This window comes from Cyrtonyx montezumae, unplaced genomic scaffold (genome assembly GCF_038088225.1).
Source record: "Cyrtonyx montezumae isolate F1298 unplaced genomic scaffold, pur_monq_1.0 scaffold_12, whole genome shotgun sequence".
In the NCBI taxonomy this organism is placed as follows: Eukaryota; Metazoa; Chordata; class Aves; order Galliformes; family Odontophoridae; genus Cyrtonyx; species Cyrtonyx montezumae.
In genome coordinates, this window is record NW_027071848.1 from 17,480,327 (window position 1) to 17,499,691 (window position 19,365).

The 19,365-nt window shown below is 44.8% G+C and overlaps 1 protein-coding gene across 1 annotated transcript in view; it reads right to left on the minus strand.

Moving 5' to 3' along the window:
• Positions 1-1,793: 1,793 nt before the first annotated feature.
• The window catches only part of FLT1 (fms related receptor tyrosine kinase 1), a 100,989-nt gene continuing 83,417 nt past the window's right edge, over positions 1,794-19,365 (minus strand). The window contains exons 18-30 of the mRNA XM_065730148.1: positions 17,909-18,013; positions 15,280-15,393; positions 14,444-14,532; positions 12,870-13,029; positions 12,356-12,453; positions 11,689-11,811; positions 10,882-10,993; positions 9,039-9,138; positions 7,629-7,734; positions 7,422-7,552; positions 7,059-7,143; positions 6,321-6,412; positions 1,794-2,119 (exon numbers count right to left, since the gene is read on the minus strand). Coding sequence (XP_065586220.1) covers positions 1,915-2,119; positions 6,321-6,412; positions 7,059-7,143; positions 7,422-7,552; positions 7,629-7,734; positions 9,039-9,138; positions 10,882-10,993; positions 11,689-11,811; positions 12,356-12,453; positions 12,870-13,029; positions 14,444-14,532; positions 15,280-15,393; positions 17,909-18,013 — 1,520 coding nt within the window. The 3' untranslated portion in view covers positions 1,794-1,914. The remainder of the gene's footprint in view (positions 2,120-6,320; positions 6,413-7,058; positions 7,144-7,421; positions 7,553-7,628; positions 7,735-9,038; positions 9,139-10,881; positions 10,994-11,688; positions 11,812-12,355; positions 12,454-12,869; positions 13,030-14,443; positions 14,533-15,279; positions 15,394-17,908; positions 18,014-19,365) is intronic.

The following is a 19,365-nucleotide window of genomic DNA, read 5'->3' on the forward strand; positions in this document are numbered from 1 at the left end:
TCTTTTACTTGCATATACAAGATCATTTTCCTTTGTAAATATGCAAAAGATCCTTGCCTTCACGTCTGTTAATGGGTTAAGTTCACAGCTCCTAAACTGACTCAAGAAGTCAGAATCCTTTGTAATGTTTTCAGCGATTTTAGTGCTGTTATGTGAAATGGCCAAATCCTTGTTAATACTGAATTCAGAGATGAAATGGGGTAGTGCATCCCTACCTGCCCTAAACAGGGAACATTCATGTCCCTTCTGAGATGCTATGCAAAAGTCTGTTGCAAATCAGTGATAAATTCTTATTCATGTGCGTACATACTGTTAACTAACCTATAAATGGGAAAAAAACAAGCAAAAAAAAAAAACAACAACAAAAAGCTGCCCTAACTTTCCAAACCAATTGCCTTGTCACTTCTAAATAATCCCATTGCACTCTCTGGACGCTCTCTAGAAATTAATTCTTTGCTTAAAGTATATGCAGTTTAGTAGCCATAGCCTCTTTTCAGACTGATTCCCATAAACGAAATATACTCAGTGCAGTGTGAGGAAGCCCACTAGATTTCACAGACGGAGCTTGGCTTTAGCATGTTTTGTTTGTTTCCAGTGTGTGTGTGCTGGCATATTGACAAAGTGCAAAACTTCAGGAATATTCACCTGGTTCCAGTAGGACTGACCAAACTGAGTCGATCTGCATTCCCTGGTACTGTAGCACTGGCTCTGATCTTAGGTCTTTTGCATCCTTGCAAACTGTGTTTTGAAATTCTTGCCTTGCAGGACTCCCTACCTCTTTCATCCTCCAAAACAGTAAGACGTGTGGTGGCTCATTCAGGCCATTTGCCTTCCCTCAATAATCTCAAAGTAGAATTTCCACTGAAAACTGGTAGTGTATGATCTGCTTCTTGTTTCTCTCCTCTCTGAGCATCCTTCATTTTTCAGCACTACACAGATAGTCTCACTACAGACCCGAGACATAGGGTGCAAATTCCAAGATGCTTTTATTCTACGGGTTCACCCCAGCTGCCTCTCCCAACTTTAGACTGGGTTAGTGCAGCATTGTGTGCCCTTCTGCTGCCAAGGGACCAAACCATGAACTGGTTTTGTCTGTAATGATGACTGCTCTCATTGTTAGAAGCACTGGGGAAGATATTACAGCTATTGCTGTTCAGCATTAGGAAAGTCAAGGCCTAAGCATTAGTATTTTGCTACGTTTTGTATATAGTGGTCTGCAGAAACAAAGATCATTTAGATTAAGTCAATGATATCCTCTTAAATTTCAGCATAATTAAAATTACTTGGCTCAACGTTTCTAAATTGACGTTATTTTAGAGAAGCCTTTTTTAAAAATGCATGTTATGACAACTGCACTAAAAGTAATGCCTCCTATTTTATCATGCTGGTCCATGACATCAGAGGCAGATGTTGGTAGTATGGCAGCAGGGGTTGAACCTTCCCACCAGTATTGTGATACATATCGTGCTGTGACAGATGGCAGCAGAGGGGCAGTCTGACAGACTGGCATCTGACGTGGACGCGTGTTTAAAGAAAAGGTGTGTCCCTCCATGCAGAAAAAATGGCACCCATTGACATTCATAGAAGCTTGCTGAATGCTGATGGAGACTGAACAGTGGATGTGAGCATAGTGAAGCGGTGAGTGGTGCATTTGGGCAGCAGTGACAGAGACATGAAAGCCAAGGCATCATCCAGATGGCCATGCACAGCTGTCGCACCACAAAATGAAGAGTGTGTCAATCAGCTCATCCACGTGAATCAACTAATGGTGAATGTATTGAAAAATGGCGTTTTGTAGCTGAGAATTTGCTCTAGCAAATACTGTTGTTATTGTATCTGTTGTAGTTTCCATGGAAAAAAATATAGGAGGCATTACTTTCAGAGCAACCTACGTAAATCTTGGCCCAGAAGCACTTAAATGGATGGCTGAGAATAACGGACCACTGCGTTGTAGTCAGGAGGAGGAGAGTGGCATGCTTTCATTTTCTCCAGTACTGTGTTTCCATGGGTGTATCTTTGCTTGGAGTTGCTGAGTTGGTCACAGCTGAAACTGCAGAAGCTTCTTGGCTTTGTTATTCCAGAGAGCCCCGACTCCTTGCTCCTGCTGACACTTTTCACACTGAAATAGAGCAGCATCGTTGTTAGCACATTTAACGTGTACAGGCATTTGTTTTAATGATTTGAACAAAGCCATGTCACAAGAAGCAGCTTTGTTTGTGCTCACATGATGGAAACTGCACTGAATCAGATAGGATTGCTTAATGGGACAGTAGAGCAGAGGACTGAAAGAGCCCTTCTGTGTTCCCCCTGGGTCCCCTTCTGAGCAGAGATGCTGTGACCAAACATCTTTATTAAAGTGACTGTGTTCATTGTATGTATTAATCTTGCTGCATACAGGGAAATATCTGAGCATTAGGCATACGCTCTGTTGTTCATTTGTGGCTGTTGCTGGGGACTGAAACTTTATTGTGGGGCAGAGTAGTGTGTGATGTCTGGCTGCTGAACTGTGGGTCCTAGGAGGATCTTCATCCTTTATAAGAGAAGATTGAGTGAGAGGAGTGAAGTAGTGCTGGTTTGCATTTAAAGCAATCCTGTCCCGCAAAGAACTGGTTATCCTCTAGGCTGCCTTTTATACAATGCCCTTTAGAGGAAGATGGTTTAATATCTTCTCAGATGAGCTACTGTTTGAGATGCTGTTTGCCTCACAGCACTTCTTCACCCTGATTCTGAGAGTTCCAAGCTTAAAAGGGCTCTTTAAAATTAGGAGCAAAGTTAAGGCAGGGAGAAGTTCAGTGCTGTTGAACTTGGATGCTGAAGCTTTACCTGTAGATGCAACAAGCCAGGACGCTTTCCATCATTGATCAAATGCGAAATCCCAAGTTAAACCTCTATTGGAATGTAATACCTAAAATGAGGGTCTCTCTCCCTTGTGTTTATGAATTCATGGGTGCTCTGGCCCTCTCCTTTTAGAAGGTCAAGAACCTTGGCAGTCCTAGTCTTGAATTCCACAGAACATCTGTTGACACTTTGAGAGCCCAGGGTTTTAATTTGCACTGTTAGATGTTCAATAGAAGTGTGGTGCTGGAAGCTCATGGCCCACCTCAACTGAGAGGCAAAGAAGTACTGCTTTCCTTTAGATTTCGTGCTTTCTTGAATCTTTAACTCACAAGCCTGTGTGTTTTGTAGAGTGAGGTCTCTGTCTGCAGTGGGAAGCTTGGAGGGTCCTCCCAAGCAGACCACTCCGTCTTCATTGGTAGGTGGATGGAGTTCGTGAGGAGATTTCATGATGTATTGCAGATGCATCCCGTGTTATTACACTGCATCTGTTGGCAGATGGACAAGTAATTGCCTTGGGACAAATTCCATAGCTATGTGACAGAGTTAGTCACAGCCTCGGTGGACTTTTAAAAACGTTTCACAAAGAGATGCTTCCGTGAGTCACATTGTAATTGCTGAGTCTTAGGGAGCAGTGGGCTGGCAGAAAGTGCAGTGTGCATGCTAACTTACGAGCCTTAAAATCACCATACTTGGATCCTCTTATTCCTCACTGTGCCTTGCATCCTGAGAACCTGTTTTTTCTTGCAGCCACAGATCATAATGTTTTGTTGCTGTAGCCCTAGCTTATTCAGAAAGATTAATGCTTTAACAAATAATACTTCATATCTCAAGGCTGACTGAAAGGCCTGAAGCAATAGTATGTTTTGGAGTTAAAATAAGGAAGCTTCAGCACTACACTCAGCTTCTACTGAAGCTAACTGACAAACCTTTGTACCAGTAGAGTGCATCTGTTTGTTTTACCTTGAGTGCACTGGTGTACCTGGGCTCCTGCAGAGTTGGGCATCTGTGGTCTGGTTTTGTGCTGAAACAGTTTACAGCCAGCAAAAACTTGTTTTCCTGTGAACTATTTCAACTATGGGAATATAAATTAGAAAATGTCGTCTTGTTTTTTAATTGGGATTGTTTGTTGGAGGGAATGACTGCTTTTTCCCTGACAGTCTGCATTCAGGATCTCAGTGAGGTAGGAGTTTGGCTTTGGCTTTTAAGATGCTTGTTCCAGCTCACAGATGACATTCTCTGGCATTTTTCTGGCTCAGAAATTTGCTTTGACTTGGGGGATTGCTGAGAATTTTGGCTTACATGGGTTAGACTTTTTCACCAATACTGCAAAGCTAGAAGAAAGATGCAGCTGGGTCCTGCTCACTGGTGAAGAAGTGGACCTCAGAATATCACTCTGTCTTTGCCTCCAGACCTGTCTGTTGGGATCTCTGTTGAGGCACTGGAAAGATTTCTCTTTTTACACTGTTCACATTAACACCTTTATTCACCTTATTAGCAATAGCAGGTCCAAGATGTGTGACAGCCATGTCAGTAGCTGTGCTTCCCGCCAAGACTGAGGGGCTCAGCAGGACTTGTGAGCATCTCCCCATCCTGTACTGGGATGGGGTGAATGAGGATACCACTGCTCCTGTGAATGCATTTGTCTGCATCTGTGTCCTAAACTCCAGCACTGAGGTGGATGGAAAGGGTTGGGGAGCACTCTGATTTTGGCCAGGCATTGCAGTAAATCTGGTCTGTGCTGCTCCTACCAGGGTTGACCCCTTCCTCATCCCGGTGCTGGCACCAGCTGCCTTGGCTGTGAGCTGCTCCTGCTTGCTGAGTCTTATTTCAGGGTCATCCTCTGATAATCCAGTAACCTCGACCAGCTCACTGCAAGGCAAAGCAAGCAGAACAAAGAGGGCAGGAGCACAGAGCAGGATGCTCTGCTCAAGGTACAAGAGGAGAGGTAGGACTATTGATTTAGATAAGCTTACATGTGTAAGAGCTTGTAGAGGTCCATCTTGTCCAGTTTTCAGTGCTATGTTTAGAGGCATTTATGTACTGCTCCAGCTTCGCCCAAGTGAAGGATGCTTAGCTTGAAAGCTGCCACTTTTAGGAATGTGTGCACACCAAGGGGTCACTGTTAGCATACATGAATGCTTTTCAGCTGTAACACTGCAGCAATGCTTGTTTAGCTTGCAACCAGATGACCTTGTGTGTTCTCAGCCAACTGCTCTGTCCCCTGAGGATTTGCATTCTAGCAGGCATGGCTGAGTTTAATTTTTTTTCCCCGACCCAAGCATTTTTTCCTTATGCAGCTGAGCAGACTCCTTAAAGCCATTCCAGAGAGAAGGTCAGACACACTCCATCCTGTCTGTGCCACCCAGAGGAAGAGGCATTGTGTGCATTTCATATGGGGGAACCACGGTGTTTGCTGTATGATTGAGAGCAGCCCCTGCAAGGCACTGCTGTACGAGCAGGCCTGCCTGAGTGCTCCCACACCTGTGTATCTGTGTGCTCAAGCACTGGAGCTTTTCTCAAAGCATGGCCTCCCTGCTTTGGCAGCACGTTTCAGCTGGCTGCAATTGTTTGCCAAGACAATACCAGGCTGCCTGGCACAGAGATGGTGACTGGCCCAGCATGCCCCTGCTGCCCTTGACCTCCTGCCAGGATGGGCCTGGGTCTTCCTCAGCCTTCCCCAGCTGCCAGCCTGGGTGGGCTCACGATAGGCTTGGGCTGGCTGTGAGCAGCAAGCTGGAACCAGCTGCAGATGCTGCCAGCATCAAGAAATAAGCATCTCCCACATTCAGAGTCGGTGCTAGTGCAGTGTTTAGCACAGGCCTCACTCCCTGCTTGGGCAGCTGTCAGGAATTAGGTGGAGGAAGGTTGCCAATATATTACAGTGCTTAAAAGCAGGAAGAGAAATGAGGCCCTCACATCCATCTATTGTAAAGTTGCTTCTTTAGTATCCTGAGCCCATGGGTGTTAAATGGACCGTGCTTAGCTGACTCATGTAAAACAAGGGCAGCCTCCAGCAGTGGGAGCCTTATCCTGGCACGGGTGCCCTTGGGATATGCAGAAATGACTGCAAACTTTCTTCAGCCATATGTCCCTCCTCCCCATCACCAAGGGCCGGTTTCCTGCAGCCTCTGCCTCCAGGGCACATTCCCGCCCAGCCTGGCACGGAGCTGATGGGCAGAGTGATAACCAGTCCTAAGGGCAACAGATGTGGAAGGGACTGAGGGCAATTTGTTCCTCTGAGGAGAGCAGAGTGTGGGAGCTGACAGACTCCTGACTCAACTGCTAGGCAGAGGTTGGGCCAGGTGTCCTCCAGAGATCCTTTCCCACTTCAGTCATCCTCTGGTTCTGAGGACACCTTAGCAAGAAGCATTGGCAGGGCCTGGGCACGCCACAGCTGCTATCATTGGGCCTCGCTCAGCACAAGGACCTTGAGTCCTCTTCTGACCTGTAACGTAAAGCAGAAGGAAGTGTAAAATACACACCCAAAGAGTGTCCACTTCTGCTTGCTGCCTGTCCATGTGAAGCGTTTCAGTTCTTCTGAGGCCAGCACCATCCCACTGTCTGCTTGGTAGTCCTTGAAGAAAACAGAAATATATGAGATGTTAGCTGTAAAGGACTGCCAGGCTTGATTCCTATTCCGAAGGCTTTCGTGTTTCTTTTTCAAACTGTCCTTTTTATAGGGTACAGTGAACATATACACAAGCCATTAATGCAGATACAGAGCAATAAAAGAAAGGTGCCTATAAGCAAGGTGAGGGTCTGGCCAGACAACAAATCAGCCACGAGAGCACCTTGTGCCTTTTCCAACTTCCAGCAAAGAATATGTGTATCTTATCTGGATTACTAAAACTGTCTGCTCACCTGAGCAGCACGGTGTGTGTGCTATCACTAGACATGGCCCCAGCTTGTCAGCCTGGTACCAGCCCTTGTTCATTCCAGTGATCTAAAGAGGAACCATGACCCCCAAGTCTCACTTTTGCACTGGTGTTCAAATGAAAACACAAATCCAAAGGATTTTAAGCAGCAGTCCCATACCAGTGGGACCAGGCAGGGCAGCCAGTTCAGATGAGGCAGTGAGTGCTTGCTGCAAACAGAGCTCATTCTGCACCTCCTGTCAATAGAGCTTGCAAAGCAGTAAAACTCCTTGGTTGTCTTTGTATGAATCTGCTATGCAAATAAGAAGAAATAAGTTGCTTATAGTTTTGCCAAGAGTCACTTACATTAAATACAAGTGTTTCCTTGATGGGAAGCTCTTCAAATGTCTGTATGCGCTGGAGTGGCTTTATCTTGAAAGTATTTATGTATCTGTTGAACAAAAAAACCCCACAACTTTGAGTGAGAGTGTGAAGTGGCTAAGCAGAAAGTGCTGTCTTTTGTTTCTGTGCATCTTTCTCTATTATTTGCTTAGCAGCCACCATGGTGGTTTGTGAAAAGAGAACCCAGGGCTGCCCAGATGGTCGAGCTGCTGGAAGCTCAGGCTGTGTCCAGGGGATTTCTCACACTCAAAGCCTATCTGTGCTGTGCAGTGAGCTGCAACACCCAAGAAACCAACCAAAACACGCTCTTAATCCTGCGTATCTCACCTGACTGTTTCTGTGTTTCTGCAGTTTGGGCTTGTAGCAGGAAACTTCTCATTGCACAAAGGATCAGACGCAGCTGGAAACCCACTTTCAGTAGTGAAGATAGTGTCGAGGGGGATGTAGTCCTTGCCTTCCTAAAAGAGGGGTAGGAAAGGACAGTGTTATCCCTGTGGACGTGGGCTGGGTGGCATCCTGTAGGCTCCCATATACCTGTTGCACACTGGCCTGCAGCAGGTCACCCAGGCGCTTCACCAGCTCCGAGAACAGTGGCCGTTCGTTGGGGTTGCTCTGCCAGCAGTCCAGCATGATTTGGTAGCTGCGAGGGCAAAAGGAGCATGTGGAGGGTTAGGGCTCCATTTGATGCAAAGCAGTGCTGGCTCCAATGGCTTTACATCATTGAAGTTAGAGCCAGTGTGATTTTATGAAGGCACACTTGCCATTGCTTACCAGCATCTATTACTAAAGGAGCAAGCTTTCCCAAAAAAGAGATGATGCATCTATTCTCACAGGACACCAGGTAGACTGCATCAATTGAATAATTTAGCCCAGTAGTCATACTTTCTTTTCTCTATCCCTAATAAAGCATTAAACCTTTGTATAAAACACCTATTAACTGGCAATGTTTAAGTTAAGGCATCCTTAGATGACTTATATGGATGTGTCACTTCCTAGTATTGGCTGAGCCAAGCTTTCCTTCCTGCAGTAAAATATGTGGAAGAGCACTGTCACTGGGATAATAAAATTAGCCAATGGTTAATGCTTCCAGATAGTTGTGGCTGGCTTGCATCCTTTTGCTGCTCCCTGAACTACTTTTTGGCAAGTGTTGCTATTTTAAGTCATGATGCAGCACCCAAAAAGCACTGAGGACATGCCTGGAAAGGTAAAATACCCTGGATCTTTGTGCTCCTTAAGCAATTTACCCCACGAGGTATGCGCTTGATGTCCTGCAGTTCACCTTCATAGGAGCAGATTAGAGCATGGCACTCCCTGCTGGGGGGCTGTAAACCTGGCGCCTCAGTTGGTCCCCAGCCTCCAGGAAGGAGCAGTTGGAGGCAGGAGCCAGGGGAGGATCAGCAAGACTGGGAGGCTACAGTCCCTGTCACCTTCCTCTACCACCAGACAGTGGCTCCAGGAAAGGGTGGGCCCTCACCAGTGGCGTGTTTGCAAGGAAGCCTCCACTGCTGCTTCCGAAGTTCAGAAAATGTTCCTAATGTCACATTCCTCCAGCACTTATCTGTGCGCACGTCAGTAAATGCTAAACCTGGATGGGAATGGGTGACCTTCCTTCTTCTGCCCAGATGAGCCAAGGCTGTGTGCTGTCCTGACTGTGCAGGAGGATGGACGCCAGGGCACTGCCCCCACCCTTGCATGGTCGCTGTGGACCCCTGGCCTTGGGCCCACATCCCACCACGAGTGGCCCTGCCAGAGTCATCGTGCTGTTTACCCTCTGCCCCACGGGAGGACTAGGAAGATGGCCAGGGCAACAAGAAGATATGAGGCTGTTAATCTTCTGTATGTTTTTGTAGGGTGTTTTTTTTGCAAAAGTTTATACATTACTAATGCTGCAAGGCATCCCTGGAGGGTGGAGGGGTGCAGGGCAAGTAGAGAAATGCATCTTACATTTCCTCAGTGGCTTGCTCTGGGGCCCGCATCCTTGTACCTTCTTTTAGCTTGCTGCAGAAGTCCTCATCTATTTGGACTCCGGGGTATGGAGAGGCACCTGGGGGAAACAATGGGAGAAGAGAATCATCCACGATTGCATTCATTTATCCATCCATATCCATCCATCCAACCATCCACATCCATTTGTCCATCCATCCATCCATCCTTCATTCATCTCTGATTCCAAACCCTACAATTATGTGATTCTGTGATCCCTGAGCTAAGTGAGCAAATTCCTCTGCACATGAGGACTCAACTCTTTAAGAATATGACACAGAAGCAGCAGTCCCTATCCCTGCAAGGGCACCCAAGCACTTGGGTGTGCAGCATCTGCCTGCAGGGCTTGGGGCATGGAAAGCAATGGTGAGGAAGTGGTGCTGATGATGCTCCAAGCCCTGCTCCTTGCAGGGGAGCAGGATCAAACCCAGGGCTATTGGTGGTGTCCACCTGACCTGAATGCAAGAAAATAAACGTGAATTTGCCTTGAGAGGAATCCCTTAGGAAAATAAAAGTTTGGGTTTTTGACCGCCCTGAATTCTAGTTAGTTAACAAGCCCCAAACACCCAAAACCACCTTGAAAGTACTAAAATTATGGTTTGAAATCAGATGGTGGCACATTTGCTTTGTTTCTCTCATTTCGGTGGTTTTAAGGCACAGCCTGCTGCTGCTGCTGGTATTTTACTTTTTCTTTCCTGGAGATAAGATAGCATAGAGAAAAGGGGAAATGAAAGAAAAAAAGCCCTCCAGGAGTTGGAGCTTCTACAAAAAAGCAGCAGATATTGTGTGGCTGACCATAAAATGACACAAGTTGGCAGGCAAACCAGCAGTGTGTGTTTTAAAGTAATAAATGATTGTTTGTCCTGCTAATTGTATCATATTATTTCCTCTGCTGTTCTCATTTGTCAGTCCCTGTTTTCAACTCAATTAAGATTCTTCTGTTATGAAGGTCATTGTTGTTCCCTTGCAGGGTGCCTTTTATATCCTCTGTTTTCAATATGGAAAAAAAATTAAAAGAAAGAGAACGAAGAAGAAAGCCTCCTTGGGTGTTAATGTCAGACTGCATAGATCCTGCAGTATCCACGTGGATGTGTGCTCCTGGGGAGGCAGTGGTGCAGGCCTGGGGCTTCAGGTATTTATGGGCATTGAAGAGGTTACTCAGAGCCTTCTCCAGGCTGGCCAGTCCCAGCTCGCTCAGGCTCTCCTCACAGAAGAGGTGCTCCAGGCCCTTCAGCATCTTTGTGACACTATGTTTGACCCACTCCACTATGTGCAGGTCTCATACTTTTAGAGAAAAATGAGGGAAACCAGCATTTTGGACATGAAAGAAAGAGAAGTACATGGCTTTCACCCTGGCAAGACATCTCTCTAATAATCACAGAATCATTAAGGTTGGAAAAGACCAATAAGATACCTACTCCATCCACCAATCCATCCCCACTGTGTCCACTAACCGTGTCCCTCAGTGCCACATCCACACCACCTCCCTGGGCAGCCTATTCCTACGCCTCACCACTCTTTCTGAGAAGAAATCTTTCCTGATATGCAACCTGAACCTCCCCTCGTGCAACTTAAGGCCATTACCTCTTGTTCCCTTGTTTACTGCTGCCCTTACAGGCAAAAAAAAAAATAAATCAATTTCAAAGAGGCATGATATGCACAGTTCTCTCTGCCCATCCCCCACCTTTGTCTGATTTAAGTTTTTTCTTGTTGAAGACTCATGGCTGAGGTGACACGCAGGTCTGGCTCTGGCAGCAGACCTCTTCTTGCCCCCCTCCCAATCCCAGGAGCAGGTTTAACGTACCCAAGGAAAATATCTCCCACAGCAACACCCCATAGGACCACACATCACTTTTGGTGTTGTAGATTTTATCGAAGATGGATTCTGGAGCCATCCACTTGAGAGGAAGTCGAGCCTGGAATGAAGTGGACAAACCTGACTATTATTTTCAGAGAGTAAAATAATTTAATCATAGAGGAATAAACTATATACTGTTATATAAATAACTGTTATTCAAAAAAGAACCTGTGGGATTTCCTTACAGGCATCTGAGAGACAGGGAAGAGATCTCCATGGCAATAGACAAATCACTTTGTGTTGGTGTCAGAGATGTTCTTGGGAAAGTTTTCAGGTATTGCCACAGCAACCCATGAAACCTCCTCAGCACAGCCCATCAGTGTCTCCTGAGTGGTCCTTGAGCCATAAAGTTTCACAGCTAATACATAGTACTGTCAGATTTGAAAGCTACTTCTGAATGAGGGTACAGCCGACATGAGACATACAGGATGAGAACCTCGTTTTGGAGAGACTGGTTTCCTTGAAGGAAAGTTACTGAGCATGGGGGTCACAGTGGAGAGCTTGCCAAAAGACAAAATCATAAAATGTCTGAAGTATTACCAAACAAGAGCTGTGAACTAGTTGCAGTGTTGGAGCACTATGCTTGAGGATAGACCCGCTTTCTGATATATGACACATCATATTCACATAAAAACTGTGATAGCTTTCAAGCTCTTTTAAGTTCAGGAAATGTGAACATCTTCAGAATGTTCTGGAGGACAGTTTGAAATGATGTTGTAAACATTTGGGTAAATAAACAGCATCTTGACTTACATCTCCTTTTCTCACATAATCAGGGTTCTTATAAATATCTCTTGCGAGGCCGAAATCACAGATCTTCACTACATTGTTCTCAGATAAAAGGATGTTTCTGGCTGCCAGGTCACGATGAATGCACTATAATAAAACAGTTTCACAATCAAGCTGTATTTCCTTAATCCTGCCCACAAATTTCCTGACTGTCTCCCATATCCTTTTTAAAAATATTATTATTCAAGAGATCAGTTTAATTATTTTTTTAGGGAAGTCAGCTATAGTTACATGAAACTGCTGCAAACAGTGACAGTTCTTTAAAAAAAAAAAAGAAAGAAAGAAATTTCCCAAGTCCAGAAAGTCATATATTATAAGGCTATAAATGTTTCCAAGGAAAACGAAGATTTGTCCGGGGCTCCTATGTGATGTGTGTTGAAATTGAGGAAAAAAAATTCACACCCAAAAGATCATCTCTGAATGAATGAGCTTGACCCACCGCCTTCTGCCATGATCCTGTGTTTATGGACTATGGAGACTTGGATAAACACATCATTATATTTATAACACCAAGAGGAAAACGGCTTTTCCTTTGGGACCTCTCCCAAGGAAGGTGTCTCTGAAACATAGACATGATTTCACCCCTACATCCCATCCTACTGCAGAGAAAAGTCCCTGGGGCAAAGCTCACCTTTCTGGACGAGAGGAACTCCATGCCCCTGGCCACTTGGAAGCTGTATGAAATCAGGTCCTCCATAGTGAGGGGCAACTTGGAGAGCTCAGAAGCATCTGCACAGGTAGAAAGCAGTTTGTTACAAAGATCACTCGTGAAGCAGTTATTTTCCCCATCTCTTACTGAAACAATTGATCTCATAAATTGAGTCTTCATAGAGTAGTATTTGAAGGTCAGCCCACTGTCATTGGAAACAAAAATAGTGCTTGCTTTATACCCCACACTGTGGACACCGCTGTGTTTTCCCCAAAGATAAGGAGCAGTCAGAAGAAACAATCACACATTTTCCTGTCAGATTTAGTAACCCTGGAAATAATCTTTTTTTAAATCTTGTACCCTCTGGACGTGACCCCGTGAGTGTCTCCCACGGATGTTTATTAGGGTGATAAATGAGGAAAAAAATTTCAGGGATGCACAGTATGTTGTAAAAATATCACAGACCATGTAGGGACAGGAAGGAATTAATACCTACCCTCCTCGTCCTCCTCCGCATCACTCAGACTTTTATCTTCCTGAAACCCAGAGCTCGCAAAGCTCTCACTGCTGGTAACACTGGCCAGCCTTTGTTTCTTGCCTTCCACTGGTTCAATATCCTTTTTGTCTTTCATTACCTCTCCTTGCAGAGAGGGGTCCTTCAAACAAGCAGAGAAAAGGTACAACATCAGTTGGATGGGAGAGAAACCAGTCAGACTTCTTGTTTCCACCAGGAGAAGATGCTCGCCCATGGCACATGTGGTCTCATCTCCCCTTGGGGTAGCAACTCAACGCCATACTGTGGAGCTCTGCACAGCTTGTGGATGGACACATGCCCTGCACTGTTGCTCTTCTCATCCTAAGGACATCTGAAATTATTTTCCACTTGGAGACAAGGAGCATGGTGGGTTGAGTGAGAAGTGCCCCCAGTGCAGATGTCCCAACCCTACAAAACTAGTGTTGGCTTTTGCTCCCAGGCTGCAGAAGGCACCTGCCTCTGAGCAGTGTTTGGCACAGGGCTGTAAGCCCAGGTTTCGAACAAGGTGTAGAAGTACTTGAAGTACAGCTGCTGAAGAAAGTGACTGGCTGTTCTCCGTTTCTTTTACCCAATGCAACAGCCACTGGCAGTTCAATGGGACACATACAACACCATTTGGAAAATGCTTTCTTTGTGATCTGGAGAGCACTTCAGCTGCATGGCCAGGCTCCTTCATGCCCATCTCTCTCCCCTGCTGTGCTCCGTCCCCTTTCAGAATAGAGGCTCAGCCAAAGCCCTTTGGAGGGAGCTTCTCCTCAGCATGCTCTATTGCCATATTCACAGGACCTTTGTGAAAAGTAATGAGATGCCTCTGAGCTTTTGGCAAGGCTGAAAAAGGATTTTGAGCACTGCAGCTCTGGAGTCAGGTTCCTAAATGCCACCTCAGATCTTTTAATCTTCTGAGGGGATTTGGCTGGATGTACAGTCAGAGATGTAGTTGGCACATTTAGGTTCAGATTTGTAACAAGAAACAGGCAGCAGATTTGATTCAGATGGCTGTGAGCTGTGAGGACAAGACTTTAATCTCTTTTCCTCTGGGTAGCCCTGCTCCTCACACAATAAGAAGATTATTGGCAAATCTCTGAACATTAGGATGTCTTGGAACATTGGCTCTAAATGGCATTATCTTGTTTGTGTTCCCAGCAGTGCTGAAATCAGTGAGCAAAACCACATCCTTCAGCTTCACTGACACGAGCCTTCAGAGTGACCCCACGCTCAGCAGGAATGGGTTTGTCAGCAGAGGGGCGAGAGCATGTGGGGACACTTTGGATAGGATTCACTTCCTCCCACTGGAGGTGGCTTCGTCCACATTAGTCACAGAAGGCTCCTTGCACAGGCATGGGGGAGAAATGAGCCCTTTCTTGATGTGTTACATCCCATATTAAATACAAAGCAGATCAGGTGAACTGCACCCAAAAGCATTTTCTATGTTTGGTATCAGAGAGGCTAAGGAGACCAGTGCAGAGGCTGACATCTGCATCCTGGTGCATCATGGTGGGCATGATGAACCCTACCTGAGGCATCTGCCTTCTCACCTTGGTGGGGCTAAAAAAATTCCTCTTGCTTTTCAGGTAGTTTGATAAATTCCCATACTTGCAGTATTCAACAATCACCATCAGAGGTCCTGGGAAAAAAAGAAAGCACATTTTAAGCATTGCAAAGTAAAATGTGAGAGTTTCAGTTCTGAGAAGCTGAACAGTCTTTCATACCCATGGGTATCCCATGTCCTAAAGAAGCAGAAAGCTGTCTGAAGGACACTGGACATGCTAGCAAAAACAGAACTGTTTCTGAAAAGTAGGGATGGGCCTAACTTTGAGTGCTGTGCCACGACCTTGGATCCCGAGGGACCTTTTGTTTCCGCATCGGTCAGTCTGAGTTCAGACCGGAGTCCAGCAGCCCACACACCGTCACTGAACTAAAATAGGTGACATATCTAAAACAAATGACCACTCTCACTGGCTCTTTGATTTTCCTAGTGGAATATCATGAAGGACTTAACAATTGTTCCCTTGTGACTCATCACTCGGGGCAAACAGCTGATATCCCTTGCTCCCATTTGGTCCAGATCATGTTTAACCTGAGACATAGCACTGGAGTGGGTGAGATAAAAGACAAGTGCTTCCCTATTCAGCGTGGTCCTATGTTTGCACTTCTCCTGTTAACACCCAAAGAGAGTTTAAGTAGGGAAAAGGATAATCACTTCATCAAATAACTAGAGATCCCTTTCTTTCTTCCTCTTTTCTCACCGAGCACAGGATGAGCTCCAATATTTCAAGTTAATAACTGGACCTCTGGATGGAAAGCAGTGTGGCCAACTGGCTGCTACTGGCAGGTCTTTCAAACCATTTTCAGTGCATTGCACATTTTTTACCTCCATTTTTTGTGCAAGCTCCCAGCAAATTCACAATATTAAGATGATGGCCAATGTGGATCAGTATTTTCAGCTCCGTCATCAGTGCTTTGTACTCGCTCGCTGTGGCCCCTTCTGTAAATGCAAAACACAGTCAATATGAAAAGGCAAAGAACTGGTCCCAGTGAGCTTTACCACTTACTGTCATGTTCCACTGAAATAACTTTCATTACCGAATGTATTTCACATGCTGATATACTTTTCTTGTACCTCCCTGCCAAGCATCCCCTTACTTGCAATAAAACCTATAAAAAGAGTCAGGCAGTCAACTTCCTCCCAGTAGACTCTGATATATTTAGAAATGAAAGATTTTTTTCACATGTTTTGTAGTTGCAGCCAAAAAAAAAAAAAAGAATGAAAAAATAAAAAGAGGTTTCAAGAGTAAAATTAACTCAATCTAGATTAGTTTTCAGCTGACCCAGCTTCAGCCATCTAACAGTTATATGTTTGATTGAACTAGTTAACTTCCCAAGGAGTTAGTGGTAAAAGCAAAGCATTTCCAGAGGCTGCTGTTCAGGGTAGAGATGAAGCACCCTTTGGTGAAGCTCCTCTGAATCTGCTGGTCACACAAGAAGCCTGGAGTGTTAATGACTACTGGGCACATATATTTTAAATGGTTGAACTTAGTAGACTGCATCTCACTCTTTCTGGATATGATTAGTAGTAATAGCAATGATGTAAGAAATCTCACAACAAAACATGAAGGTTTCTACAAAGTGCTGAGCAAAATTTTTCATTCTATCCAAGCAGCATTCTTCTGCAGAACTTTGTTTTGGCAAGAAAATGAGGAAAAAAATATGGAACAGTGTTGTTTTTCATAGACACAAGAGGTCTAATAAACTTGGGTGATGCCAAGAGTAAGAACAGTCTGGTGAAAAGAAACGGCTTGGTTTCAACATCGTTTTAGAAGCACATTTTCTTGGTGGCTCCCTACGAAACTCATCATCTAATCAACAATTCACTATTCATTTGTCCCACCTCATGGGAATTCTGCTCATATAAAGCTCATGAATACCTCCAGAGTTCCAGGATAATCTAGTGAGGATACAGGGCATGGGACAGACCTTCCCTACCTTTCTACTAGGGAAAAGTGCCCCAGAGTAAAGAGACCTAGAGAGGATCTAGTTACCACAGGCTCTGTTCACAGGCAGCAGAACAAGACAGTGCTCAGGTCACCAAACTGAGGGATCACCACTATCAACAAAGGGAGTCTGAGTGACAAACTCAGAAACAAGAACTTACTCTGCGTGTGCATACATGAATCCCACCATGAAGAATTCTTGGAGCTGCCATCTGTTCCCATGTATTCGAGGAGTACCCATGGTGCTTTAGTGGTGCTGGCTTGCACAAAAAGCCAGTAGATGCACATAAAGAAATGCCGAATCTGGCAGACCACTGCCAGATACTCAACGAACTCATTTATCTGTGTTGGTAAAACATCTGTTACCCAGGGTCAGGCACTGACCCAGATGGCAGGCCTCCACTAAAACCAGTAACACAGACAGCTACTGGCCCTCTACTGCAGAAGTTTTGCACAGGGACCAAAGTTTTAGTTTCCTCCCATTTCCCATACACACTTACTGGAAGATAGTTGCTCCTTGGGTATTACCAACAAGGCTTTCCTGTGCTTTTGGAATGAGAGAGAGGAGGGAGCTTTGCAACCTTGTCAGCTGAAAATTCCCCTCTTGGGGACAATCCTGGAGTTAGCAGTAGCAGGTGCAGACTCCCCAGTGACCTCTAGAAAGTGATTAGAGTCTTTATCCTTCCTGCTGCAATGATCAAAATGGCAGAGAATGACTGGGAGATGATTTCACCTTGGGATGAGCGATATGGCAATTCCATCACCCAGCCTGGGCATCAGCATCCTATCACCATGTAATGAGGTTGTAGGCGGATCAGAGAGGATGCACCTGCACAGCAACTCAGAGGCTTAAACTGCTCAATCTGTTTAGCTTAATAGAAAGGCCTTCATGTAGAAAAACTACTGGGCCTAACCTAATGGGGAGGATCAGAATGAGAAGCTGAGGCCAGACAGATTCAAATTAGGTACAAGGCACTAATTTTTAATGAGAGGATTAATAATCAGAATTAATGATCAAGGAAAATGTGTAAGCTTTCACCCGAGTGTCTTCACATCAAGGTGTCTTCACATCTGTCTTATGCCTCAGCTAAATTCCATGTACTGTGCTCAGTGCAGGGTCAGTGCAGTATAATGTTTCAACATAGGATATATGGTAGTTCCCTGTTCTGATCCCTCAAAAGTCATTTCTTCATTCTTTCACTAAAGTAGTGAGACAAGATCTTAGAAAAATCAGACAATCAGGCTCTTGATGCACCTGAAACTTTTTCCTGTGCCACATGGCAATTTATCTTTTCTACTGTGGGCATCATTTTTATTTCCAAGTTCTGCCACTTTGATGGAAAATCTTGGTGGCTTTGAAATTGAGTGTGCATATTTTAGATGTTTCAGAGACTCAGGGGCAGGGGGTAGCATCACACAATCTTGCTCTTGACACAATTGTATTAAAATTGAGGTATGGTATGATCCAGAGCATCATTTTTTTTCCAGCCCAGCTTGGCTGCAAATTACCTTTCAGCATTTTCACAGCAACAATTCTGCACGTTGGTGATTTCTTAATTCCAAAAGCAGATGCTTGCACCACCTTCCCAAAGGCCCCGTGTCCAAGCGACTTTCCTGAAAAGGAAATAGATTGGAGAGAGACATTCTTGTGAAGAAGAAATTTTGGCAAGTAATGGATTGGTAAATAAGGAATTGGAAAAAAAAATAATTCTTTACAATGAGTCCTGCATGTACATTCCTATCTTGAAGTTGTTTTGGCATAGTTTGGTGGTTGTTTTCTTTTTGTGGTTTTCAGTGTTTTTTTCAGACAAATCAGAAGACATGGAGACAGTGTAGGGAATAAATAAAATGACTGAAAATGATGCTAGATGAATACAACCATTCAGGGTATGAACACTGTCTTCTGACCCTATTGTTTCAGTCTAGCACCACCCAATTGCTGCTCTTATAGTTGAGCATACCCATGCAGGATGCACTCTCCAAGTAAAACTTCATAGCTGGAGATAAATGGGGGGATGCTGAGAAGCTATTCAAATTAGACCTTTCCATTTGCAAAATAAGGTTAGGAGGGGTTCAATGAGATTCAGTGGGAAGGGACCAGAAGTGACAGTTGTTCACAGAACCATAGAATAATAGAATCACGGAATTGCAGAATCATAGAACAGCTTGGGTTGGATGGGACATTAAAGTTCATCTGGTTCCAACCCCCTCCTTTGGGCAGGCCTACCAGCTCTGGCTGCCCATGGCCACATCAAGCCTGGCCTTAAGAGCCTCCAGGGATGGGGCATCCACAGCTCCCTGGGCAGACTATGTCACTGCCTCACCACTCTCCGAGTGAAGAATTTTCTTGTAACATCTAACCTAAATCTCCCCTCTTTTAGTTTAAAACCACTGCCCCTTTTCCTACCACTGTTAGACAGCGTTAGGTTGTTTCATGGTGGGTAGGATGCTTCTGGAACAGACATTTGTGGCACAGTACCACTGTCATGCTGAACAGACCTTAGGAGAATAACCCAGAGGCCCTTGAAAACAAATCGGTGAACATAAATGAAATTCTCCAGCAGTAAAATCTGATTGTTCTTTTCTTTCACATCCAAACACACTGCTACAGTTGTAAGGAGTTCAAGGCATTTTACGCTGATCTCATGATCTCCACAGCCCCATTTATGACTCACTGCTGTTCGGGGCAGGCAGTATTGACTTTGATTCCATGCTCACACAGACAGTTCTGATCAGTGAACAGCAAAGAATGTTACAGCCAAGCAACTCATTTAGATCGTATTTGTGCTTCAGCTTCATCAGAATCCAGGTAGCTATATGTCTAGCCAGTGTGTAGCAGCAGGCTTTGTCGAGCAGAGGAAAGGAGCAGAAAATGAAGTCCAGCATTCCATAAAGAGAAAGAAAGAAAGATGGAAAAGCAAAGCTGTGGCACAAAGGTCACACTTATTTCTCAGCTATGCACCTGT